Source organism: Panthera pardus, unplaced genomic scaffold (genome assembly GCF_024362965.1).
Source record: "Panthera pardus isolate Hobbes unplaced genomic scaffold, ASM2436296v1 HiC_scaffold_8, whole genome shotgun sequence".
NCBI classification, from domain to species: Eukaryota; Metazoa; Chordata; class Mammalia; order Carnivora; family Felidae; genus Panthera; species Panthera pardus.
Window position 1 is genome coordinate 58102450 of NW_026527013.1, and position 26396 is coordinate 58128845.

Below are 26396 nucleotides of genomic sequence, written 5' to 3' on the forward strand. Positions count from 1 at the left end.
CCGGGTGGGAAAGAACAGGTGTAAGCGTACTGGCTCTGTAGAAGGAGAAGGGGTTTATCACAGAAATAGCTGTTACCCCAGTTCAGGCCCTTATGGTCAGGAAAGCACACAGCAATTTGGATGCAGCACGTCTGGATTAATAGGACAGAAGGGTTTCGCCACATATTGAAATCCTTTTTGGTTTCGTCTTTTTTAAGTGTTTAATCCGACAAGACAAAACAATTTCATGTGATTTGAACAGTTAAATGAATGATCTTTTTCAACAAAGAAAATTAAGTTCTCTTTCAAGCTATATGAGCAAAAAGAAGAAGAAGAAGAACATGAGAACATGGGAAAGGAGACTGGAGTCTCCTCTATGCTAAACATAATGCAATTATTCCCTCTTGTGTGTTTTAGTGGTTAAAATCTGGCAATGTGAGGTGGTCACTCTCAAACGTGAACCTCAAACAATGGGTTTTATCTACTTCCTAAAAAGTATGGATCTTCGGAAGAGAAATTTTTCTTACCCTGATAAGACAGTAATCTCCTACCTTGCTGACTCAAACGTACTTGCATATTAATTGCTTCAGACCCCCAAATCCCTGCTGAACTGGCTAAACTGTGGGCCAAATTCAATAATCCAGCAACCTCCCATTCAATGTCTCACCAAGATAACTTTGCATGTTTAATTTAAAAGTACCGATCGCTTTTAAATGAAGTGCTAACGCAAGCCCGTCTACATCGGCCCAAGGCAGGGCTGCGTCTCTGACAGACAAGCTCCAAGTCAGGGAGCAAGACTCACGTCTGAACGCTCTTCGGACAACAAGGTAAACACAGCTTGCATCTCTTCCAAGTGGTGTCTGTTCCCCCAAATCAACCCTTTAAAACATGCCCCTGTAGGTTAATTTTCCTGATATAGAGGCTATGAGATCTAGCCTCAGATACTCAAATATTATCTGTACCCATTGGATCTGATTAGCGAGAAATACACAACCCTCCCGCCAATGTGAATGCCTACGCTATTTTAGCTGAACTGACCTAAGGCATTTTTTTCCTTTCTCTTTTGCAACTGTGTTCCATGTTTGACCCCTCAAATTTATTTTAAGTAGTTTTGCAAACAGCTTCCTCTCCCCCTTCCTCCCCCATGCAGCCAGCATCTCACGTTTCTCCCGCACAGAACATGTTTTGTCCACCTTGGGAAGTGGCACTTGGGGAAACGGAGAGACTGCTTCAGTGAACTTGGAATCCGAAATAGGTCTCATTCATTCAAGAGATTAAAACAGTATCAAGGGCTTATTTTTATTTCACTAGAACAAGTTGTAATTAAAACTGTGATTCCCAAATGTTACAATTCACAGTAACCCTCCTGGCTTGTAAAAACAAAAATCTTACTCCCTGGTATCACGGTGAAAAAGCCCTAGAAATATATATAAAATCCTTGCATCGCTTCATACTCAGCTACACACATACACACACACGCGCGCACACACACACACACACACACACACACACACTAATCACCATAATCAAAATGCTCACTGGACTCTTTTCAAACCAAACATCCAAAGCTTGTTCAAAAATAGTAACAATAATTATTACAATAAAATAATAATTACAATAATAACAACAGGGATTTAGAGATTTAACTGAGTAAGGTAGTACGAACAGTGAAGGCAGTTTTTGGTTGCGGCAAAGCAGAACGGTTCTGAGACGTCACAGGAAAAAATAGTAAGTCCATCTGAATTCATTTAGGATTCTGAGGTCCTAGAGTCACAAATGTCCCATTGTAAAGATTCACTATGAATTTTGCAATGTCAACAAGTACAGGAGTTTAACAGGAAAAAACAAAGTGCCATTTTGTCCTTGGAGTTTATGTCCTTGGAGTTATGTTCAAAAGTTTCATTTAGAAATTTCACTTTTGAACTAAATTTGAGTCTGCCTACAATAGCAGCAAAATCTGCTTATGGCTTTGCAAACATTCACGTGAGAATTTGTCTGGATGCTACTGCCTTCTTACAAAGAACTCATCTTCAGGAGCTGACTTTTCTAGTGCTTCTCCTCGGCCCCCAAAATACAAGTTACCTATCAAAATTACTTCCATTTTCACTTTACATGCTGAAAAATTTTGTGGGAAAATATGGTATTTAAATGTTTCGCTTACAGGAAAATAAGACAGTTTTCATATTTCAAATCTGCCCAAAAGAGACATTCCTTTAAGACAACCGAAAAGAGCTAGTTCCAAAATAATAAAACCTTCATTGAACATGATGCATTTTTACTGTATAACTAACTTGTGCCTCTGAACTCCGTTTTATTTGTTGTGCATACATTTTATTATGGTACACCGTTTTCCCATGAGTTCTACACATGTACCAATGCGCAGATAAGCTAATCCAATAGTCTGAAATTCCCCTTGAAGTCCAGTGTGTTTGTGTCAATAAGCATGTTTTTGAGAACCAGATGGCCTATCCATTTACACAAAGAACATCTACCCGTTTTTTACGGCTGTGATTTCTCCAAAGTCTAAATGTGCCACAGGTCATCTCCTGTCTGCTACTCTTCATTCACCTCTTTGCAAGTCAATTTTCCTATTTATAAAGACAAACTGGAGCCTGCTCCTTTAAGACAAATTTGACAAACACGAGTGTGTCCATACTGTTAAAAATTCACAGCCAATTTCCCACTGAGTTTAAGCAACCTGTGCTACAGAAAAACCCAAAATGAAAGAAATTGGGAGGTTCTTTAAAGTTTGATGGAGCAAGATGTGGCTTGATAGGGAGTTCCTTACCACCCCAAACGGAGTGTTTGCTGGCTTAGCTACAGATGGGAAACTTCCAGAAATTTCAGAGTCCTGCAAATCTGGGGGAAACTGAAAGTCAGCAAGACCTTTTTAAATTCCCTGCAGAGGTCTATGTGATGTTTTATGTTAGTTTAAAAACTAAAAAAAAAAAAAAAAAAAAAAAAAAAATGTGTCATTGATATTTGATGTATTTGGAAATGTGCATGCCCAAAAGATAAACAGTAAATTCGGAAGGAAAAATGGCTTCCTCAATTGAAAGGAGAGCACCCCAACAAGTCTTTAGAAAAACTAAAGTTTTCTCAGTTTGTCCCCAGGCTTACACAAAGGTCTAGCTCAGGTCCTAAAAATACTAAGCTATTAAGGGGTGTTTTTCTTTGGTCCTGGTTTTAAAGTAGAGTTAACAAAAAAGAGCCTTCCAAAACTTACACGTATTCACGTATAAACCTCTCCACAACACTGAATCAATGCTCTAACATGTTCATTTATACTACAGAAAAAACTACAGCATTTCAGGGAAGCCCACATTTATAGTTGGCAACGTAGAGTCACAAGAGACCAGGAGCCTTTATTATCAGTAGGAAAAGTAACGGTGATAACAATAACCGTGTTTATTAAAAGCTTATCGGGTACCAGATATATTTCTCCTAATCCTTAAAATGGTTCTTTCCTCCTCTGCAGACCAGGAAGTCAAGGCCCAGAGAAGTGAAGCAATCTGCCCAAGATGATACAGCTAACAAATGCTGAAGCCGGCATTCAAATATTTAGTTTCTCTAAACCTCAAGCTTTAAAAATTGTATCATGTTTGCACTCATGCTGTTTTGTGCTGCTTTGTGGGGTTTTTTTTTCCTTCAGTACTGACACATAAATTGCCTCAAGCAAAGCTAAATCACATATTTTGGGGCACATCTGTATTCAGCAGTGATTGGCACCTATCCGCTTCCAAACACAAAACAAGCCAAGGCTTCCTGCAGACTGGTCTCTCCTGGTAGACAAAACACGCTGCTTTCTAACAAACCATTCACGTTTCTCTTCTGGTTTCTGTCCCGTCTTTCCCCATGGAGGGACTTCCTCCTCTTAGCTCCAACTGCACTCACAATGTTAATAGACACATCAATGTAAGTAAGTACTGATACTCTGATTACTTAAGTGTGTTAATTTAGTTTCTCCCCAACTACATTACCGCCAAGTTAAAAACAAGGCAAAAATCATATACTATCTACAGTATCAGACGCCACCCACCTAGCCTGCCTTCCCAAGCAAAAATAAGTGAGAATTCTGACGTGAGACTTCTGACAATGTTTTATTTTTAAAGATGAAAAGATCAAATCATATTTGGCTATGATCACCATCGCTAACACCATTTGTTGAGTATTTTATAGGTTACAGGCATGAAGGTAAGCACTATACATAGATGATCTCACCGGATTCTCACAAAAAACCTGCAAGGTGATTCTCCCCATTTTGAAGATGACAAAACTGAGATTCAGAGCAATGTATCATCACAATCTAACCTCAGAGCTGGGGCTTAAACCTAGGCCAGCATGCTGAATCTAGCTCTTTCCATGACTCCTTATAAATAAGCATAGCTACAAGTGTCAAAAGCCTCTGTTAAGGGAAAGAGGACCACAGTGCAAATCCAGGCCCCTTAGGGTGAGCACATCATGGACGCCAGAGGAGTATCCGTGTGCCTCACTGGGCCCCCCCACTGAACCCGTGTTCTCCCAAGTTGTGAAGAGAAGCCAGCCAGCTCCTCCTGGCACTAAGTTCCCCCAAAGCAGCAACCGTGTCTTCTTGAGCTTTCCAAAGCCTGCACTGTTGTCGGGCAGGCAGAGCCCATGTTGCTGGTACTCATGAAATGGTAAGCAGCTGTTGAATTTTACCAGCCCTCCCAAAGAACTTCCCCCAGCATCTGCCAGCCTCTACCTGGCCTGACACCAGGCCAGCTTCACCCGGAGGCCCATGCCCATCTTTCTTTAAACCTTGCTCATCATGTCACCCCATCACCTACGGCCCTGGCTGCATAACAGTGGGACCGTGAGAGCTCCTGCTTGCTCCTCTTTACAGCACTCCTCACGAACCCCAAAACTAGCCATGGGGCTGGCACCTTCCTTTGAAAGCAACAGGAAACATTGAAGAATTTGAGACCAAAGACCACAGAAGAGGAAATAATTTCTGGCATTAGAGCACCTCCACAGCATGAGATTTAATCCCAGGCTCAGAACCTCAGAACGACTTGAAGAAAAGGGGGGTTTTGTTGCAGTACAAGTAGGGAAAGGAGGGGGAGGAGGGGAACAGAGAGGGGAGAAGAGAGAGGGGGAGGAGGAGGGGGGAGGAGAAGGAGGAGAAGGGGGAAGGGGAGGAGGAGAAGGGAGGGGAAAGGGGCAGAAGGGGGGAGGAGGAGGCGGAGGGGGAAGAGGGAGAAGAGAGGAGGGGGAGGGGGAAGAGGGAGAAGGGAGGAGGGGGAATGGGGGAGGAGGAGGAAGGAGGGGAAGAAGAAAAAGAAAGAAAAAGAAAAAGAATGCCGATGATGACATTAGACAGGAGAGAGGCCAGCTTTGTCCTGCATCCTGTTCAATAGCCAAGTAAAACAATGAATCTATTTTTTCCCTCCTCTTCTTTGCCTTAAAAAATTCAAGAATTTCATTTCCTTCTTTGAAACATAGCTCTTGCATAATTCCAGCGCTCTTTCCTGCTGTCTGCAGTGCTGAGGGAAGAGGGCGTTTGACTCTCCCCAGCGACCTCAGAAGTGGAGGCATTCCCGGGGCCAAACCTTGCAGCGCGAGCCTGCAGGCCACAGTGGCCCTGGACACGGCTTCCACTCACTGCGCCTTTACCATGCACCCAGAAGGAGGCCGACTGCATCACAGTCCCTACTGCTAAGCCTAACTGCAAACCCCAGAGGCAGGCATCAGTCGTTTTTCATACGGGCAAAGAAACGGGTTCGGAAAAGCACAGTGTCCACATTCACGCACCAAGCTAGTGGAACAGCCAAAATTTCAGTTTAAATCTTGTCTTTCTGACTCTGGTGCGCAGGTCTATGGCACTGCAGCCTCTAAACTCTCTGGGAAGTTCTAGGAGGCAAAGTCTGAAGCCTCCTCTGGATTTCCCAAAGGCAGCTATTAATTAGGCATGACAAGCAAAGTATCGAAGTTTCCAGTGTTTGCAAACTTCAAAATGTTTACTGGCTCCAAAATACAAAAAGAAAATGGCAAAAACTGGAATTACTCAAAGTTGAATTAAATGCCTGTTAACATAGAAGAGGATGCCACCAGTACACTTAGGATTCAACTCCGACAGAAGCATGTATAAACTGTATTTTCTGTGGGATGTCAGCACATTTTATTTCTGTCCGGCTGCTTTCTGGGGAGGGGAGTAGCAGGGAAGGGATGGCTCAGGCCACAAAGGTCTTAGAGCAGCCCTCGGTTTCTCCGGCCCTTCTTACCAAAGAGCACTCCCACCGGACACGTGGGCAGACGCCGAGGAAACAGAGAGGGGCTGGCCTCTGAGAGTAGAGGCTGGGGCAAGCATTTCCTATGGGCAAGAGCTTTCCCAGCCTCTTTGGATTTCCCATCCCCAAAAGACAGCTGGGCAAATGGGTCCACACAGTCCCCCATCCATCTGAGAGACGCAGTCCTCCATCCATCTGGAGCCAGCCAGACAGTGCCAGGCTGGGGCCCCTGGGCCCCTCTGCCATCATCCACATGTGGGCACAAATGACCCCTGGCGCTATCTTCATCTGGGGACACCCTTTTCAGCAGCACTTCCTCTATTTCCAACTCTTCCACGGTATTGGTAAATATTGATAATTACCTCCAAATGCAAACGCGACGCAGTTTGTGTTTTGAAATGCGGATCATAATTCAAATTGGAAGCTGACACTAATCATTTGATGCTCACTTGAAAAGACCAGATAGGCTGTGCAGGAACATTTCAGTAGGGGGAATGATAAGGAGAAGGGAAATAAAAATTATTGGTATTTACTCAGCCTGCAATGCTTGTGGAAGGAAACTCTTTTAAAAGGGAGCACTTCAGAATGGTTATTCAATCTGAATTTTACAGATAGCACTGGAAATATTTTCTCACAGAATGCACTCTATCTCTACCATCATATCTCGCCGGTGTGCCGTTCACGTCTTTCATTGCAGGAATTCTCACTCAATTTTGCTCCATTATGAGCTGACGGTGACCCAGAGTATACAAGGCATTCAAGAATCTGACTGGAAATTACTACCAAGGAACATCTGTCCTATTCCCCGCTTGCCAACCCTGCCTTAGGGAGCGAAGATGGAAAACAACCCAGAATCCACACGCAGAAACAACTTTTCATTCCCCTTACAAACTAGGTTGCTTTGGAAATTGAGGGCTCCGGCATTTTTCAGAAATTATGTTCCTGGAAAAACATGGCGTGAGCCTCTTTTGAAAGCCTGCAGCTCAAAAATCTTCCTTTCCTACCCAGACCCTTCTAATAAAAGCCAGGACAGGAGCTTCACGGGGAAGCAAACGAGAAGGCCACCCGTGGTTCTCCTCACTCGGCACTGTCAAATTCAAATTCTGTACTAAATGCTACTGATCAATTAAAGACTGTGAGGATGTCATACACACTAATATATTCCACAGTGTATGCGGCATCTATCTTATGGACACACTCACTTTGGAAGATTTATGTTGCGATTAGAAAAGATTAGAAGAAGACATCTGATTTCATATAGGGCTAAGCCTGCAACCCAGCTTTTCTCGATGGCTATCAGGGAATCGGGGCGGTAGCATGGCACCCCCCCACCTAGATTTCATTTTGTCTTGTTGCAAATGCTCAGAGGGGCCGAGCAACAGACACGCTCAGTGAATCAAATAAAAGGATGCCTGTGTTTCTAGCCTCGTGTCCAACAACCACCCCCAATGCCCACGGGCTTATAATCGGTCAGGGTCGCAGGGATCAACATCACAGTAACCGCTCCCTACTACGTGCCACAAGTTTTGCAGACATTTTCTTTGATACAACCACGCCGTGCAAGATAATCACCTGCATGCCAGGTGTGCAAACAGGCTCAGAGAGGTGAAGGGGCACTGCCACTGGAACACGTGGCTCCTTCCATCTCACCATCCTGCCCTCCGTCACTTCAGGCATTTCCTTGGGGCGCTGGCCCTGGCTGCTGCTGTCGCTGTGCATCAAGCCCCGTTGAGTGTTAACCTGCTGGAGGTACCTGGTACCCGCAGTTCCAGGTTGGGGGGCGGCGGGGACAAAATAGGTGCGAGGATCCAATTCTGGCACAGGCTGCTAACTCGTGGGACAGGGGACTGCACACTTCTGTGGATCTCTCTGGCCTGAAAGCCTCCACAGAAGAGCACGCGAGAGTTGAAAACAGGCCAATCCTTATACAAAAGCAGACATGGCCTATTTCAGATAGTAGATTGTGCCCCCGGGAGGCAGAGAGATCACCTTGTTTTCTCTCCTGGAAATTCCTCGCTCTGGTTAATACCATGAACTTGCAGAGAAAGGTTGATAACTGGAGCCCACATCTTCGAATGTTTTAAAAGTTAAGTCAGATAATCTTTACACTGATGTGAAAGGGGGAGAATATACATTTGACCTCTTGCTTCAGACAAAAATCTTTCCATATGGTTTTTAATGAGAAAGCATTTGTTTTGCCTTCGCAACACTTTTTAACCTCTGCCGTCGTAGGTACAAGGCTGCAAACCGTACTTTCGTTTGATTAAAAAAAAATAAAAAATAAAAGTTGAAAGAAACAATATTTTTCTTTTTAGAGAAAGAAAAGATAGCAAGCAGCTATTTTCTGGAAGGGTCAGGCGCTTAAAGGCATATATGGGAAGCCATCGTGGCTGTGGCTCACAGTTTATTTTGTCTTGAAAAAGTCCGAGGTCATTCTAACTATGCTGACCTGTTAACCTACACACTGATCATCTCCATCCGGGACCGTAAGCAAACACTGCCCTCTTGTGCACCGAACAGTCCCGAAGTCGGCATGGAGATGGGTTCTACCCACCGCCCCGGGGATGGCTTGCAATTGTACCACTGCCTCTTTGGGGCCTGGAGACGTGTCAGGAAAAGGATGACACACATCTGTTACCAGGGCGCTTGCTAAAATGTCCCCAGATTGCCTTCTGAGACAGATTTCGAGATAAGAGGAAGAGAGGAAGATTCAGCTGAAGAAATCAAACCAAAAATAACTAGAAAATATTCATTCCTCGAAAAGAAACTTCACTGGTTACCATGGCAAGTTTTCTCATTATGTACCTTAAAAACTTAGAAACAGCCAATGACTGTACAATAACAAGTATACAGTACTTCTTTTTTATCTGGGAAATATTTGTCAGGCAAAGAAATTCCATTTGATTCTAGAGGGGGAAAACAGGGGGGCATGGGAAACCCAGGTTGCTCTTTCTCAAAGGAATCCCCCAAAGTTCAGTGACATGGTCCGCTTCTCCTTTCTGAAAAACCCCAACGTGTTATAACTACCTGCAAACATTCCCCCAGCCTGAAGCCATGGCTGTCCCCAGAAGACCAAATTGGCATCTCAAGACAGCTTTAAAGAACATAAACTACTGTTCTCTTATTAAAGAACTTGACAAAAATCAAAGGCAGAAAAATGCCCACTCAAGTCTGAGGGCAGGCTAGGCCTGCTTGGCAGGAGCCCCAGGGTAAGGTCCTGGGCTCTAAGTGGGTCTCCAGCTCCAGTTCTGAACCATAAACCATTGAAATGTTGTAGCCACGACTCTACCCTTCCGGGCACAATCCAGGATGGGCCAGATCTCCTGCTGAACTCACTTTCAGGGGAGAAAAGGAAGGCAAAGTTTGCCCCCAGTGCAGTACCTTCCACCCAATGGGCACCCCAGAAGGAAAGGGGATGGAGAAAATATTTAGGGGAGTGTGTTTCAGGGGCTGTGGCCAGGACTCAGAAGGTGGGCTGGGTGCCAGCGACTTCAGCTACTTCACTTACTATCTCTGATATCCAGTGCTTGGTTTTAGTGCTTTCGGAATGTATCCTTAAACTTCACCTGGCTTGTAAATCACGATCAATGTTAAATGGCCAAACACGAGCACAGAATGGTGAAAACTGTCTACTTCACTTTGTGCCAGGATTACCAGCCAACTCCTGTTTCCACTTCAGCCCCTCCCTCTATCATGGGAAGAAAAGAAGGGGTACAGTACCAGAAACAGACAGGACTAAGGGTGGGTAAAGGCCAACAGGATGCAGGATGGCTACCCTGAGACCATTCACCTCCAGAAGGCTAGCAGTGTCCCTCCCCCCTGCTCTCTGTCCTCCTATCAGAATGATAAGACATATGGATGCTTTATCTTCCAGCCAAACCAAGACTGACATGCACCTCAAGTATACATGTCCAGTAGGGCACCCCACACCAGGTCCCTTTTGTGGAAAACAGCTCTGACACAGTCAGCTAGAGTGACCCTCTCTCTTGCACCACAGCCCCTATCTTCCTCCTGCCTCAAAACCCTCCCATGTGCTACTCCCTCCCAGCACTCCAGCGGCCGGGACTCATGCTCAACCTTCCAATTTTAGCTCAACCTTTTCCTCAGAAAGGCCTTCCCTGGCCTCCAAATAAAGGAGATTCCCCATGTCCACTCGTGCGTCTCTGGGCATCCTCTAGCGTCCTTCACAGCACTATCACAATTTCCAGTTCTGCGCATTTCTGTGTACTCCCATAACGTCTGCCTCCCCCACTACCAGTGGCGAGCTCCCCGAAACCACAGCCACTTCTGCCTTGCTCACCAATGGAAACCCACTTCCTAATTGTACATTACTCTGAATTTGCTGAATGAATTAACTGATGTCATGACACACCTTTCCTTCTACAATGTCTGATCTTAAGAAGTACAGTCCCCTAGGACACTAGAATCCTGGGAAAAGCAATGAAAGAAAGCTGAGGAACCAAGCCAGGTGCTCAGACAGCCCCCAACCTGTTGCAAAGAGTAGGTGACAGAACAAACAAGAGCTGCCTGGACAGGGACTGGAAAAGTCAGGTCTCCGATGCTGCAACACCCAAGGTACCAGCCCCTGAAGCCCACAGGGGCCTAGGACGCTGAGGTCACACATTTTTAGGTGCCCTTTGGGCTTTCCTTCAAGAGAACACAAGAACTCAACGGTGAAACTGGCTAGCTGATGGAGGTGACACAGAGTCTCGGGGCAGGGGTGGGGACAGGACGGCAGGAGGAGTACCAATTCCCTACCCTCTTGCCTCAGGGAGCCCCCTTCTTTTTCCCCGGCAAGTTTCATATCATGCAAGCAGTTTGTAATGGTATGTGAGCCCCAAGTTCACAACTGTCTTCCCAAGTTCATAAGAACCTGGTGCTCCAGGGAGTTTACATTCAGGAGGAACTCCGGGCCCAAAGCTTGACCAGCACAGACAGGAACCTCTTTCTGTCATGTTGTCAACTAGACCTGGGTAAAGCCAGGGTCATCCGCTGGACAGCTAACACGCCCGATCTACCTCTGGGGGGCCTCCTTTCCCTTCACCTTCGAAGCCTACTTGCAGAACAATCGCTGGCACCGGCCACAGGCTTGCATTATGCTCATTTCCCCATCCCCAAGCTCTGGGGCAAGTTTAAAAGTCCTCGTCCTGTCTCAGAATCAGGTCTGAATTAATACCCTTCCTCAAAAGAACTCCAGTAGCAAAGTGAAAACAGACGCACTAGACAATGCCCTTTGAAAGCCCCAGCAGGGGCGACCGGTGACAATGCAGCCCCTGGCTCTGAAAGAAACCTTAAGGTTAAAGGTTCACAGAGGCAGAAGAATTACCAAAGTACAAGTTTGTTCAAATTTCCTCCGGCAGATTTAAACAACCAGGGTCAAGCTGAAGACTGCTGGCAAAAACCTATGAGACAACTCAGCCCCTTTGAACTGCGTGGAGAAAGGAAAATATACGGTCTGGGAGGGATCTATGTTATAGCTTTTAAAAATGATCTTGAAAAGGTCACCCCTGTTAACTCAAAATCAGCCCGTTGAAGGATGTTTGAAAACCGCTTCTCTAAAACAACAGGGCTGCCGGGCCCTCACCGTGTGCGGTGAGCAGCACTGAGGTCGCCGTGTTCCCGGCATTAGTGTGCTGACCCTCTGTGGGCCATGAAATTAACCATCAGCACGGCAGAAATCTGCTCTGAGTTAAACTACTTTGCTACGCAAAGTGGCCTGAAAATGAAATATGAGGACTGAACTTCCACTGAAAGATGAACTTGTCTAACCTCAAGGCAGGCTTCCTCAATATGAACTCTGTGTGGCCATTGGTTTCAAGCGCCACAGGAGGGTAGGTAATTGCCACAGGCAGTGGGAAATGACCCCTCCATCCATCCATCCATCCATCCGTTCATTCACTCATGTCTGCAGGCACCAAACATTTACTCAGGGCCAGGCCCTGTCCTGGGCCCCTGGAGACAGAGCTGAACAGTCTCCTGCCCTCAAAGGGATCAAGTCCAGTGGGAAACATAACCCAGTGTATAGAAAACGACAACAGATGGGGAGAAAATGAGATCCTGGGGTAGATAGGATGTCACAGGCCCTCAAATGAGGGTCACCTAATTTAGGCTGGGGAAAGCCAACAGTGAGGCTTCCCAGGAAAGTGAACGCAGCCAGATGACGCAGCATCGAGAGAGCATGGTGTCCGTCCAGAGACCTGCAAGTAGTTCGTTAATCCTGGATCCTGAGAGAGACAGAGAGACACACAGCCATCCGGAAGGACTGATGTCAGCCATGCTGAGGAGTTTGGCCTTTACACCAATGGAGAGCAACTCAAGACTTTCAAAACAGGGAGGTAAAATAACTCTATTAGCAATTTAGAAAGAGTTCTTGGCTACAGAGGGGAAGACAATTTCAAGAGGGGGTGCTGGAAGCAGAGAGACCGTGAAGGAACGTTGTCCTCATCCAGTCGGGGACTAACGGAGGCCTGTCTTAAGGGAGCAGCTGCGGTGACGGGGAAGCCTGAAGGACACGCAGGAGGGACAAGACTTGGTCACCAATTTATATGAAAGAGGACATACTGAGGATCATTTCAAAGGTCACACCACAGGAGAATGGAGGTATCATTCCCTGGGAAGGTGAGGAAGCGGAGAGGGTGGTCTTGAAGATGTGGAGTCTGAGGGCCTGTGATGTTCACTGCCGAGGAAACTAGCCCAATAAGCGGCTGGAGACACAGGTCCAGACCTTCATATTGAAATGTAATTAAAATTAAGTAAAATGAAAATTCCGGTTCCTTAGCTGCACTAGCCACAGAGCAAGTACTCATTAGCCACACATGGCTCACAGCTACCATACTGAACGGTACCACCAGAGAACATTCCCATCATCACATCCCATCTGTAGGAAAGTGCCGATCAAGGCCCTGCAGACTTTTCTGAAAAACTGTCACTTGCAGTCAAAGTGTCTGTCAGCCCTCTCTTGGCCACGCTGAGTGCTGCTGGGAACAATGTCTGTGCTGGCAAACACCAGCTTCCATTCTCAGTCCTTCCATCTGTGCAAATGCTCAAGAGATGGAAGTCTTCTTATGTGGTCTTTTTTTCTCTAGAGCAGAAGTTCTGAGGACTCTCTCTGAACATGCCCTGGATCATCGTTTCAGAGAACAGTGAACACCGAGTCTGCAAGCGCCTGCAAGGGCCTTTGGTGCTTATGGCACGCGGCCCTGAAAGCCACCCAGAAATGACCACAAGCAGAGCTAATTTTTTAAAGTGCCACGCCGCAATGTAACGGGGAAGACAGAGCTCTAGTCCTGGTGTCAGATGACCAAGGACATGCCACTGACCCTCCCTGAGCTTTAAGCAGCCCAAATAAATCTATGATAAAGAATGAAGCCATAAGGCCAGACAGGGCGGGTTCCTGAGGCCAAGCAGGTCAATGCTAGCAATTCCAAGCACTAATTTTACAAGAAAAAAAGTCAGGTTTATCTTTAGGTAGCACCTGTGTATGCCACCAAATAAATATCCTCAGGAAGTAGGTTAGAGACAAAGGAAATTATTTTAGTCTTCCTGAAGGCCCCAAGACAAGAGAGGCATCATCACAACATAAGAGATATGGAAAGAGGGAAAGTCAACTTCTCTCTCAACAGCAAAACTTGTTTCTTCTCCTGCCAAGAGAGGATCACCACATTAACGAAGTCCTCCCCACTCTCTCCCCACCCAACGAAGGCCACTTCAAAGCAGCAGGAGCCTAATCACACAGCACAAGAAAATAAAAGACCCAATTAACAAAAAACAAAACTCAAATAATCCGGGGGAGAATGGAAGCTGAAATCTCTGTTTTTGACAAATTGACTTGTATATAAACTGCTCCTCAGGAGCCACAGTTCCTACCAAAGTAGGCGTGGGCGAAGGCCTGAGAGCAGCACAAGCAAACCGGGGTCTCTGAAATCAGACTGGGTTCGACCCCCGCCGAGCCAGAGACTGGTCTCTGGAGTCTCATTTTTATGGGCTGTACAATATAGAGGGAAAGGCTCACCTCTGGCTGGCAGGGTGGAGAGAGAAAATCAAGGGTCTAGAACAGTGGCAAGCAAACAATAGATGTTCCCAAAACGTCCATTCCCCATCTTTCCTTCTGAGAGGCAGACCTTCCTCAGCTCTGCTCTGCACTCCCCCGTCGGCAACACCAGAGCCACAACTTTCCCCCTGATGGTGTCCATCCTGCCTATGGTCACTCTCCCTCTCCCTGCCAGATCTGGAAGCCCAGACCACTTGCCACAGGCCCTCTTCTCAGACTCTTTAAAAGCCAGCAGGATCTCTCAGCTTTAAAACCCACCCACCTGCCTCCAACAACAGACTCTCCAAGCTCCTGAGTTCTGGAGCCCAAGGGTCTCTGCAGCTCAGCCTCTCATCCTGCCTCTTCCCTGTGAGCTCTACACTCCAGCCCTCCCTTCTCCCCTGTGTGTCTGTCCACTCCAAGTCCTGGAGCAGGAAAGCCTCCCATCTTCTCCACTGGGAAAATCTCAGCCATCCTTCAAAGCTCTGACAAGACAGCCCCTCCTCCTAACTCGCCCATGACCCTCATGCCCGGCCTTACCTCCTCCCACTTCTCCTGCTGACTGACTGCCCTCTTCTTCGGCCAAGTTTGCTCTCACACCTCTGACTGATCAGGCTGCTCCCTGGGTCTGCTCTGCCCTTTCTTTTTCTCTGCCTGGAAAACCTCCAGGTCAGCCTTCCAGGTCCAGCCCCGGGGTCCCCTCCTGGGGGATGCCCTTTCGGCCTGTCCCAAGCAGAGGCACTCACACCTTAAGCTCCTCTTTTATAAAGCCCTTCTGACTCTGCATCTTGTCTCAACTGGCTGTTGGCACTTCCTGCTCTTCCCTGGCCCTCTGGACTGTGAGCTCCTTGAAGACAGGCACATCTGTATCTGCCCTCACATCCGACAGAGTGTACAACAGATGCCTGTAGAGTCTCTGAATAAATGGGGGAAAACACCAAATAACAGTTCCATCTGATCCTCTCCCACCACATGGGTTGACAAGTCCTCAAAATGGGGGCTACAAGCCCAAATGTCTATGGGGCCCAAGCAATCTGAAGAGCACACGCCCCTTCTACTCAGTTCCAGGACTGTGCCACCACGCTAGAGTGTGGAAATCTTCTTGTGTTTCTAAAGAAGCCAGGAATCTGGGTCATTAAATGAGGTCACCTGATTTTTTTTTTTAATTTTAAATATTAGATGGGTCACCAAAACACATCTGCAGGCCAGATCCCAGACAAGACCCTAACGTGAGAGGAGACCCTACCACGGGATGAACAGACAGGATGACCCATCTCTGGCCAGGCACTAAGGACAGAAATGGGCAGATCCAGGAACAGGTCCACAGGGACCCCAACAGGCCTTCCATACACAAGCAAATGGCACTTACTAGACACTTACCTTAGCCCAGATAATGTGTTGGGTACATTTAATCCTCTCAATATATATTCATTTACTTAATTCAATTCAACTCAATTATTTACTTAACTCAAACGTTTTTGTTTTTGTTTTTTAATTTGAGAGAGAGAGAGCATGAGTAAGGGAAAGGGAGAAACAGACAATTTCAATCAGGCTCCACACTCAGCATGGAGCCCAACAGAGGGCTTGATCCCACAACCGTGGGATCATGACCTCAGCAGAAATCAAGAGTCAAACACTCAACTGATTGAGATAACCCACAGAATGGAAGAAAATATCTGCCAATCATCCATCCGTCCGTCCGTCCATCATGTATCTGGTATCCAGAGTACACGAAGAAATCTTACAACTCAATAATAAAAACCAAATAACCCAATTAAAAGATGGGCAAGGCATCAGACAATTCTCCCAAGATCACTAGCCATCAGGGAAATGCAAACAAAAGCCACGACGAGCTACCACTTCACACCCACCAAGATGGCTACAATCCAAAACACTGACAATAACAAGTATTGGTAAGGATGTACAGACACTGGACCCTTGAACGCGGCTGGTGGGAATGTGAAGTGACTTGGCTGCCGTGGAAGACTGTCTGCCAGTTCCTCGATAAGTAGAAATAGTTACTCTCTGACCCAGCAGTTCCATTTGCAGACATACACCTAAGGGGATAAACACGCACGTCCACACAAAGACTCGTACGCAAATGTTCATAGCAGGATTATCCATAATTGCCAAAAAATGACAACGACCCAGACATCCTTCAGCTGATGAATGGATTAAAAAGCAGTCTATCCATACAGTGGAATACTATTCAGCCATAACAAGCAACGAAGTACAGCTGCGGAAGCAGCTGGGGAGTTACTGTTTAACCCGTATAGACTTTCAGTTTTCTTAAGTTGGAGAGTTCTAGAGACAGATGCCATTGAACTATAAACTTAAAAATGGTTAGATGGTAAATTTTATGTAATGTTGACTTTACCACAATTAAAAATAAACTAAGAAAATATTCTTTAAAAAAGGAACAAAGTGGGGCGCCTGGGTGGCGCAGTCGGTTAAGCGTCCGACTTCAGCCAGGTCACGATCTCGCGGTACGTGAGTTCGAGCCCCGCGTCAGGCTCTGGGCTGATGGCTCGGAGCCTGGAGCCTGTTTCCGATTCTGTGTCTCCCTCTCTCTCTGTCCCTCCCCCGTTCATGCTCTGTCTCTCTCTGTCCCAAAAATAAATAAACGTTGAAAAAAAAAAAAATTAAAAAAAAAAAAAAAGAAAAAAAAGGAACAAAGTGTATATACTTCACGCTACAACATGGATGAGCCTTGAAAGCATCACACTGAGCAAAAGAAACCAGATACAAAAGGCCACGTATTAGAGGATTCCACTTTTATGAAATGTCCAGGAAAGGTAAATCTGTGGACATTAGGCAGACAGATCAATGGCTGCCTAGGCCTAGGGGAGGGGAAAATGGAGAGTGACTGGTAATGAGCATGGGTTTCTTTCTGTAGTGATGAAAATATTCTCAACTTCAATTGTGGCAACGTCTGTTCACGATTCTGTGTGACTATATTGAAGACCACCAAAGTATACATGTGAAATGACACATTTTACAGTATGTGAGATATGTAGCTCGATAAAAATGTTTACAAACATTACTGAGTATCTACTATGTGCTAGGCTCTGAACTGGCCCCGGAGCTACAGAGACAATTCAGACGCTGTCCCTGACCCTGCGAGGCCTTCAGACACATGGGAACGATAGAGGGAAGCCAGCCATCACAGCAAAGCAGGAGACACACAAGGTGCCATCTGAGCCAGACCCTAGAAGGGCTCATTCCTGTTCCTTGCCCCACCCTGAGGCCATCTCAGGAATGCCAGGCTCCACCTCACCAGGACACAGGCCTCCGGATTACCCAGAGCTCCAGACCCTGTCACCTTGGGCACAGTCTCAAAGGGGACAGACTCGAGCTCCATGACAAGGGTGCCCCATCCCCAGCTTGTTCGAGGCTCCAGCCAACAAAAGAATGACCGAGCAGGGAATATGTCTCAGGGCTTCATCTACGGGTTGTTTCCCGGGACGCCTGCCCAAATCTTATTCCAACCTGGATGAAGTGATTTTGAAGAAAAACCCAGGAGACAAAGAAGATAGGAAACAAAGGAGATGCTAAGCAAAAAGTTTAAAAGCAATTAATTTTAAATGATTACAGCTTTACCAAAAGCTGTGGCTACGATTTCCTTCTGACTTTGATTATAACCTTCCAGCAAAATATTTGCCTCCAGAAGGCAAAGTCTTTGCATTATTTTCTATTCCTAGCATGACTACAAAAATATTCTTTGATTTAACATTTGATATGTTTTGTTCTCAAGGGCAAGCCCCATGAGAAGAAAAATGTACCCCAACAGAATGAAATATGACTACCTGCTTCCATTTTTCTTTCCTGTTGGTTCCTGCTCAAATATTCTGCATTAATTTAAACTCAAGGCTGTGTCTCTGATGTTGTGTTACTCCCACACTGTCATCCAAACCAAAGCAAAGTCACCCGCTGTCCAGCACTAAGAGAAAGTGTGGCAAACAAAGCTCAACTTGAGAGTCTCCTAGAGACAGCTAAAGGCACTCCAACTTGGAAGGAGATCAGGAGGGGTCAGAGAGTGATAAGGTAGCAGGCAAAACAGAGCAACTTGTATTTGAATATAGGCACACTTGGCACTGAGGGCAGCCGACTTCCTGCTGGACAGAACGAGGTTTTAGGCACACGAGCACAAGAGACACCAGTACTGGCCTCAGTTTCACTCGATGGTAGAGGGCATCCCAGAATGGACACCAGAGAGGGGAATCTGCCGTTATGGTGCACACCTTTTAACAAAGAAGAGAAAATAAAAGGCAGCCGTCCCTGAGTGAGCACGAAGGTAAGGGAATTAAGGCCTGGCGGATTCTAGGAGCAAAAGGAGTTAAGATTAAAGAAGCATTTCCATTTATATCGACTCCTTTAAATAGGTCTCAATATTTCAGGACACACATATATGAATACCATAATATAACATAACGTATTTCTACACCAAATCATAAGAAGACGAGAGGCAGAGAAAACCAAAATTGGGTTTTTTGTTTGGTTGGCTGGTTTTACATTAGAATAATGCCCAAATTCCTTGTGCAGCCAGGCCCCTTTGCTGTCTCTGCTTATAGAGCCAGCACACTGCTTTCTGGGCAGATGCCCAAATGGTAAGGTAAAAAATCTGGTCGAAAACACACATTCATTCACACACCTTGGTTCACGGGTCCAAAGAGAGCATCTCAGACAGACTGCAGAAAGACTGCAGGACACATTCCTCGATAAAACAAGCCAGAGGGACAAGCACTCTCTCCACATCAGCACCAAGAGGCACAGAGTTGGAAAAACAGAGAAAGAAGGCAAAGTAGCAGTAAGTTTTACAAAGAATGTTTTCTCCCAGGCTGCGGAGACAAAGAGCCCCAGGGCTGCTGACTGTTTTCCCTCCAAAGAGAGTAACCAAGTCAGACTTAGAAGGCTTTGGCAGCTCTCATAGGCTCCAGCCAGGCAGGGCCCAGAGAGGGTCCAAGCCCTGCAGGAAGCAGCGCTTAAATGGTGGGCAGAGGAGGCGAGGGATCAGGGCGACAAGTCGTGGCAGAAGAGCTGCTGTTCATTAACAACTGGAACAAAAGACCAGGAGACAATACACTGTTAATCCTAGCAGCCACCAGAGGACTATAAATTGCCAAGCCAAGATACCAGCATTTTTCAGCTCTCCTCTTTCCTGCCAGAGTTAGATTGAGGATGGGTCCAAGTCCCTCACCCCCCACCCAAGTCTTTAAAACATACATTACTGAATCTTTTTGAAGTTCTAACCCTGAAAGATTTATACCCTAAAATGGATTAGAGAAAAATACTGCCCTGAGACACTACTGCAGGGGGCTGCAGTGGATGGATACACTTTTTCATTCCCATTGAGAATGCCAGAGTAGGAGCTGTGTGGTCAGACTCACATGGGTTCAAACCCAGCTCTGACACTTACGAACTATGCTTCCTGACTTCTCTGAGCCTGATTTTTCATCTGTAAAATGGGAATATCACCTCTTACCTCACAAGACTGCTTTGAGTGTTAAAAGAAAAAAAAAAAAACAAACCCATAGCATAAGGGCAGCACTAAATAAATGCGGAGTATTACTGTCACTATTAACCTCCCCAGTACCACAGGAGTTTTATCTATGGCCACATGGACCAAGGAGATAAAGCCCAATTTTCTCTAAGTTAAGAAAGGATTCTTTTGGGTAGTGAAAGCACTTTGCGGGGGAGGGGAGCAATGGGATTAAAGAGAACAGGCTTTAATATAAGATATATTAAACTTCAGAGATATCATCGTGGAACTCAGACAATCATTCTAATTTCCTCCTACTGGGGATAACGTATTCAGCAAAGAGTCTAAATCATTCACAGCAAGCCGGGAACTCCAACAGGAGCCCAATCTTCCAGCAATCCCAGGTTTAGGTGCAGTCCCTGCTGTCAGTAGGAGTTCTTGCCCGGCAATGTTGCATAGTTCCAAAGCTCAGGCCCGATCCTGTCACAACCCTGCTTTAAAAGCCTTCCAAGAGCCTTAGGAGAAATCTACACTAAGGGCCTAATCTAAGCCCAACACTTACCACTCTATAGGATCTGGCCCACTAACCCTTCTACCTTCATCTTCGACATGCCTCCCTACACGCCACGCTGGTTTCCAGACACAACTAAACGGTAGCAGTTATCTCTGACTCTAAACAGACAAAAAGGCGGGTTTAAGTCACAGATCCTTGCCCAGGCATTTCCTCCACTAGGAAGGCTCTTCGTTCCCTATCACATCCTATACCCCACCCACAGCAAAGTGCTTTTGGCCTGTATGCCAAAAGCTCTGATAGGTCACTCTGCACATTTGACAATGCCCCCTCCCCAGCTCTGCTGTTAGCTCCCAGAGGGAGGGAAAAGAATCAACATGGATAGTGTACCTACTACAGGCCAGGCTCCATGCTGATTGCCTTCTGTCCACTAACCCATGAAGAAAGTTCTTTGCTCACTGTTACCATCCCGCCCAGGAACTGGTACACAGCTTCATCCATTCAAACTAACCAAATTGCCTATCACACACCAGGCTCTGACCCAAACGCTAAGAATATGTTGGGGAAGAAGACAGACATGATTCCTATTCTATTCTCATGGAGGACAGAGACAATCAACAAGTAAACACATAAGAAATACCAGATGGTAAAAAGGGCTGTAAGGAAATAAAACAGGGACATGAGAAAGTACATGGGGGAGAGAGCTGAGGATACGCTAGCTAGGCCAGTCAGAGGAGCCCTCTCTGAGGTGACACTCGAGCTAAGATATAAATGAGAAGCCAGATGTACCAAACAGAGGGAACAGCAGATACAAAGACTGGCCCATTCAATAAGTAGAAATGAGGTCGGTGAGACTAAAGGTGGGGGGCAAGGGACGATGCTCAGAGGAAGACAGAGGCCCAACCGTAGGTTCTGTGGCCCACAAAGAAGAGGCTGGGTTTTACTCGAAGCACAAGAGAAGTCACTGGGAAGTGTTGGAGCTGAGGGTTGACATGATCTGATGAGCCTCTGAAGATGGAGTTCACTGCCTACAGCGTGGAAATGGAGGGCAAACAGGTGAGAAGTGCAGGCCCAGCATTGTAGGAGTCCAGCTGTCAGAAGCAGGGACTCAGCCACTGGAGCCGTCTCATGAAGGCAGAGATGGCTGTGGATTTATGAGTTAGGATGATAAGCAATGGTATTAACCAGATCCAGGTTAGCAGCAGCAGAGTCAGGTAAACACCAGCCCAGGGCACTTTACTTCCCAAGCCTCGGTTTCTTTATCTGAAAAACAGGCACCCCTTAGGGTTGTTGCACACATGCAAGTTCTTAGCAACAAGCATGGGCCAGAGCAGGTACTCAAATGTGCGTGTCCTTCCCCTCATTTTTCCTCATTTCTCCAAAAAGGGTGGGAATCTGCTCTATTGAAGGAAGGATAGTGGCAGCCTCGGTCTCACCATTCTGCTGCGTTCAGGTCACATTTTAACGCCTATAAGAAGATAAGGAGGGACGCCTGGGTGGCGCAGTCGGTTAAGCGTCCGACTTCAGCCAGGTCACGATCTTGCGGTCCGTGAGTCCGTGAGTTCGAGCCCCGCGTCAGGCTCTGGGCTGATGGCTCGGAGCCTGGAGCCTGTTTCCGATTCTGTGTCTCCCTCTCTCTCTGCCCCTCCCCCGCTCATGCTCTGTCCCAAAAATAAATAAAAAACGTTGAAAAAAAAAAATTTAAAAAAAAAAAAAAAAAAGAAGATAAGGAAAGTCTCCTCACTCAGGAAGTAAGAAGAGCCACAATGTAGGTACAAGAAGAGAAAAAAAAAAAATCCCTCTTCTTTTATTCTACAGTTTTACAACTGTAGGAGACCTGCTAACTGTAGACCAAACTAAGGACCTGCCAAATCCTTGGGGGTTATCATTTGGTTATATGGGATAAGGCTGGTGCATGAAACATTTTGTCCTACAAAGAGGCTCTTCATAAATGCATACGTTAGAAGGGGGCAGGGGTAGTGTGAAGTGACATGGGGAAGCAGGTGAAAGAGCTCCGGCTTTGGGATCAGGAGGACCTGGGCTGTGCTATTTACCAGCAGCCTTCCCACAGTCCCAATTTCTTCAGCTATTAAATGGAAACCGCCACACTCCTTGCAGGGTTCGCCCGGGAAGTGGCAAACACACAAGAAAAGCAAAGCCAAAATAAAGAACCGCATGTGCTAGTGTGTAGAACCTCCAAAATTAGGTTCCGTGGTCACACAGTAAAGGAGAAAGCCAGACCTCAAGCCTGGCTCTGACTCCAAAAGTATGTCCTTCGCTATTCACCTACACTAGTCACTAAAAAAAAGAAAAAAAAGTGCCTTCTTGCCTTTTATTTTAACCTGTCTCTTCCATCTCCAAACCTAGACTGGCTCAGAGTACATGTCTTAAAATGTGATTGGATATGATTGACCAAACAGAATTCAGTTATAAGGAGGGGGGAAGAGAAAAGGGTAGTCATCTGATGACTGAGACATGAATTGAAGACTTTAGGCAGAGTGACCTTGGGCAGGGCCCTTCTCTGAGCCTTCATTTCCTCTACTGTAAAATGGAGTAATGACCTCAGACTGCCTACAGAATGGAACAACTGGTAGGGAACAGAGATGAAAGTACTTAACACACTCATCACTGCAGCTGGGACCCCATAGGCCCAGCGACCAATGAAGCCATCTGCCACCAAGCCAATGAAACTATCTTCCTAAAGTATATTTCCATATGTGCTTGTAGGTATAGACAATATCATATCATTGGAAGGAAACAGAAGGCAATGGAAACAAGGTAACCAAGTACTAGGGTCAGCAGTGAAGAAAAAGACTTCTTTTAGCTATACACCCTTGTGTGCCATGTGCTTATACGAATTCTTCATTTTCATCTGAAAAACAGAACAAGTTTTAAAGCCCTGTCCATAGATTTAACTGTGGCAAAATGCGTCCAGAAAAATAATCCACAAAGGTATGATAGCAGCTTCCTCTGGAGAAATAGGAGAGGTCATTAGGGGACTTTTGCCTAATTTGTAATGGTGTATTTCACAAGCAGAATGTATTTATGTATTATCTGTATAATTAAAAATTAATTAAATGGTACATCTTCTAAGGGCATTTCGGCAGTACCCATTATGACTGAAAATGCACTCTGCCCTTTGCCCCAAACCAGTTCAGTTTCAGGAGCTAATTCTACAGATATGTTAGCACCCCCACCAGACTTGTTCTAGAAAATTCACCGAAGCATCATTAGCAGAAACTGGAAACGAGATAAATGTCCATCATTAGGAGTTAAGAAAACGTTGGTACAAGCGCACAAAGGAATTTTATATGACCTTTAAAAATTATGTAGCTTTGGGGCGCCTGGGTGGCTCAGTCAGTTAAGCGTCCGACTTCAGCTCAGGTCACAATCTCACGGTCGTGAGTTCGAGCCCCGCGTCGGGCTCTGGACTGATGGTTCAGAGCCTGGAGCCTGCTTCTGATTCTGTGTCTCCCTCTCTCTCTGCCCCTCCCCCGTTCATGCTCTCTCTCTGTCTCAAAAATAAATAAACTTAAAAAAAAAAATTACGTAGCTTTGTGTGTACTGACATGGAACTCTTCGCGTTGAGTAAAATAGTGTATATGGTGTTACCATTTTGTGAAGAAAAGGAAGAGAAAGGGGGTTTACATACACACGGGTATGCTTGTTCTTACGTGGTTTTTCTGAAATGATACAAGGAACGGGGAACAGCGGCTGACTCTGGAAATGGGAACCAGGAGACCAAAGAACTGAAGAGTGGAGACTTCTTTTTTTGACACTTTTGACATATACCCTTTTTGCAGTCTTTGTGTTTTCTTACTAGTTCGTGTATTACAAACTTATCTTCTAAAAAAAATTAATGAACCAAAAAAACAAAACCAAAAACTTTAGGGAAGGCACCTTCCTGCGCGGTCGTTGTGGGTGGTTAGAGCTTCCAAGTCAGCCGGGCCACGAGTTCCAGTCCCAGGGCCTCCGCTCCCTTGCTGCGGAGCCTCGGGCGCGTCCCGTCCGCCTCTCGCGACCTGGGTGGCCCCGGCCGTGAGGTGAGGCCACCTCCCTTCCCCGGCAGCGGCTCGGGCGAGCTCGGACCACGGGGCCCGGCCGCTCCGCCCAGCGTCCCCGAGCCCGGCTCCCGCCCCGGCCCGCGCTCACCGCCAATGATGGTCCGGATGAGGGAGGCGTGCCCGGGGCAGTCGACCAGCGTGACCTGAAGCTGCGGCTCGCCGGGCTCGGGCTCGGCTCCGGACGCCGCCGGGGGCGCGGGCAGCGCCGCCCGCAGGCGCGCGGGCAGAGGCACCGAGAAGCACGAGAAGCCCAAGTCGAGCGTGATGCCGCGCTCGCGGCTCTGCGGCTGCTTGTCGAAGGCGGCGGTGGAGGCCGTGGTGCTCAGCGCCCGCGCCAGCGCCGTCTTGCCGCTGTCGATGTGGCCCAGCACGCCCACGTTCACGTTCACCCGACGCCCTGCCATGCCGCCGCCGCCGCCGCCGCCCGCCCGGCCCGCCCCTCCCGCGGCTGCCGCTGCGGTCCGGCCGGTTAAGCCGCCCCCCCGCAACCCTCGCGCCGGGCACGCCCGTTCCGGCCCCGAAGCTTCCGCCCTCTCGGCGCCCGCGGGCGCTGCCTGGCACTGGAGGAGAGAGCCCCGGGGTCGAACTTGACCGGGGTCGCCGACCGTGAGGCTGTACTCTCACCTGGCTCCTGCCCCCCGAAGCCTCGAGGAGTCCAAGATTGGGTGGATCCGTCCATCCATCCATTCATTCATTTTAACAAGCCCTTGTCAATTGCCCCCTGGGTACCAGGCACTGCTTATTCACGGTACTGGGATACGGCGCTCTCTCCACGTTACACTGTATTTGGGCAGGGGTGGGAGTCAGACACTAAATAGGTGAGCCTGGAACCAGACCCTTTCAGAAAGTGAGAAGCCTTCCAGGGAAAATAAAAGCAGAGATTAAAAGGACTAGAGCACCAGGGGAAGGGAGGACAGCTAATTTACAATAAACGGTCAGGGAAGACCTCTCTCCAGTTGCTGACTGAGCCGAGGCTGGAATGTTGAGAAGGAGCCAGCCCTGGGAGAATCTGGGAAAGACTTAGAAGATGAAGGGCTGTCATCTTCTGACCCTGGAAGTCTATAGCCTGGCCTCAGGACAGGCTGTAGAGCTCCAAATTGTACGTAAAATGTTATGTGCATGTGCTTGTACTGGGGAGTACATAACTCTCAAGAGATGCTTGAAGTGTCTGGAACCACTAAAAAGGTTGTCAACCACGGTCACCAACCAGGGTTCACAAGCAGGTGTCTTCACTGGCTAGGCACCTGACTCAAGGAGAGAGATTAGCAAGACTAAAACTCTTGGACTTAAAATGCATTAAGTGTGGAGACTGGAGACAGGAACAGCATGTGCCGCATAAAGGAAGCCACTGCTCACCTCCAGACAATTGGTACCAGGCAGGAATGCTAGCCCAGCATCGCCCATCTTCCCATTTTTCAAGAGAAGGGAGCATTTCTATATGAAATCTGACTTTTTACATGTCAACAACTAATTTAGCTTTTAATTGAAACACTATGGTAGGTAGCCAAGCACAGAATCTACTCCATTCTGCCTGACCGCCAGTTTGTCGTTTGTAATGAGCTAGGCCGTGCTCTGATACATTCACACTTGCCAGTAACTGCTCCCTGATGCCTCCTGTGGTCCAGGCCCTGCATTAGCAGCAACAGGGTCCCCGAGGTAAACAGACACGGTTGGTCAGTCCATCCTGCTGCACGGGGAAGAGGAGGGCATGTGTTAGGATAGCTAACACCAAGCAACTGCCACTTGAGAAAACATGTGCACAACATAGGATGAAGACGGAGGGCAGGGGTTTAGAGAAGGGCCAGATAAGACACTTTGGTCGGACTCACTGATGGAAAAGGTACTGCTAGGTGCTTGCACACAAAATACCCAGACAGAAAAGAAGCCGCATGGTAATCTTACTCTGAATATGTCTTTCCCAGTATAGTTTTAGTTTGAACACGTGGCCTTCTAATTTTTTTTAATGTTTATTTATTTTTGAGAGACAGAGAGACAGAGCATGAGCAGGGGAAGGGCAGAGAAAGAGAAGGAGACACAGAATCCAAAGCAGGCTCCAGGTTCTGAGCTGTCAGCACAGAGCCCAACG

The 26396-nt window shown here is 46.9% G+C and overlaps 1 protein-coding gene across 3 annotated transcripts in view; it reads right to left on the reverse strand.

Annotated features, from left to right (window-relative positions):
• The window catches only part of EEFSEC (eukaryotic elongation factor, selenocysteine-tRNA specific), a 249610-nt gene extending 224862 nt beyond the window's left edge, over nucleotides 1–24748 (reverse strand). For all 3 annotated transcript variants that reach the window (XM_053898246.1, XM_053898245.1, XM_053898247.1), the window contains exon 1: nucleotides 24399–24748. In XM_053898246.1, coding sequence (XP_053754221.1) covers nucleotides 24399–24714 — 316 coding nt within the window. In that variant the 5' untranslated portion in view covers nucleotides 24715–24748. The remainder of the gene's footprint in view (nucleotides 1–24398) is intronic.
• Between the last annotated feature and the right edge of the window lie 1648 nt (nucleotides 24749–26396).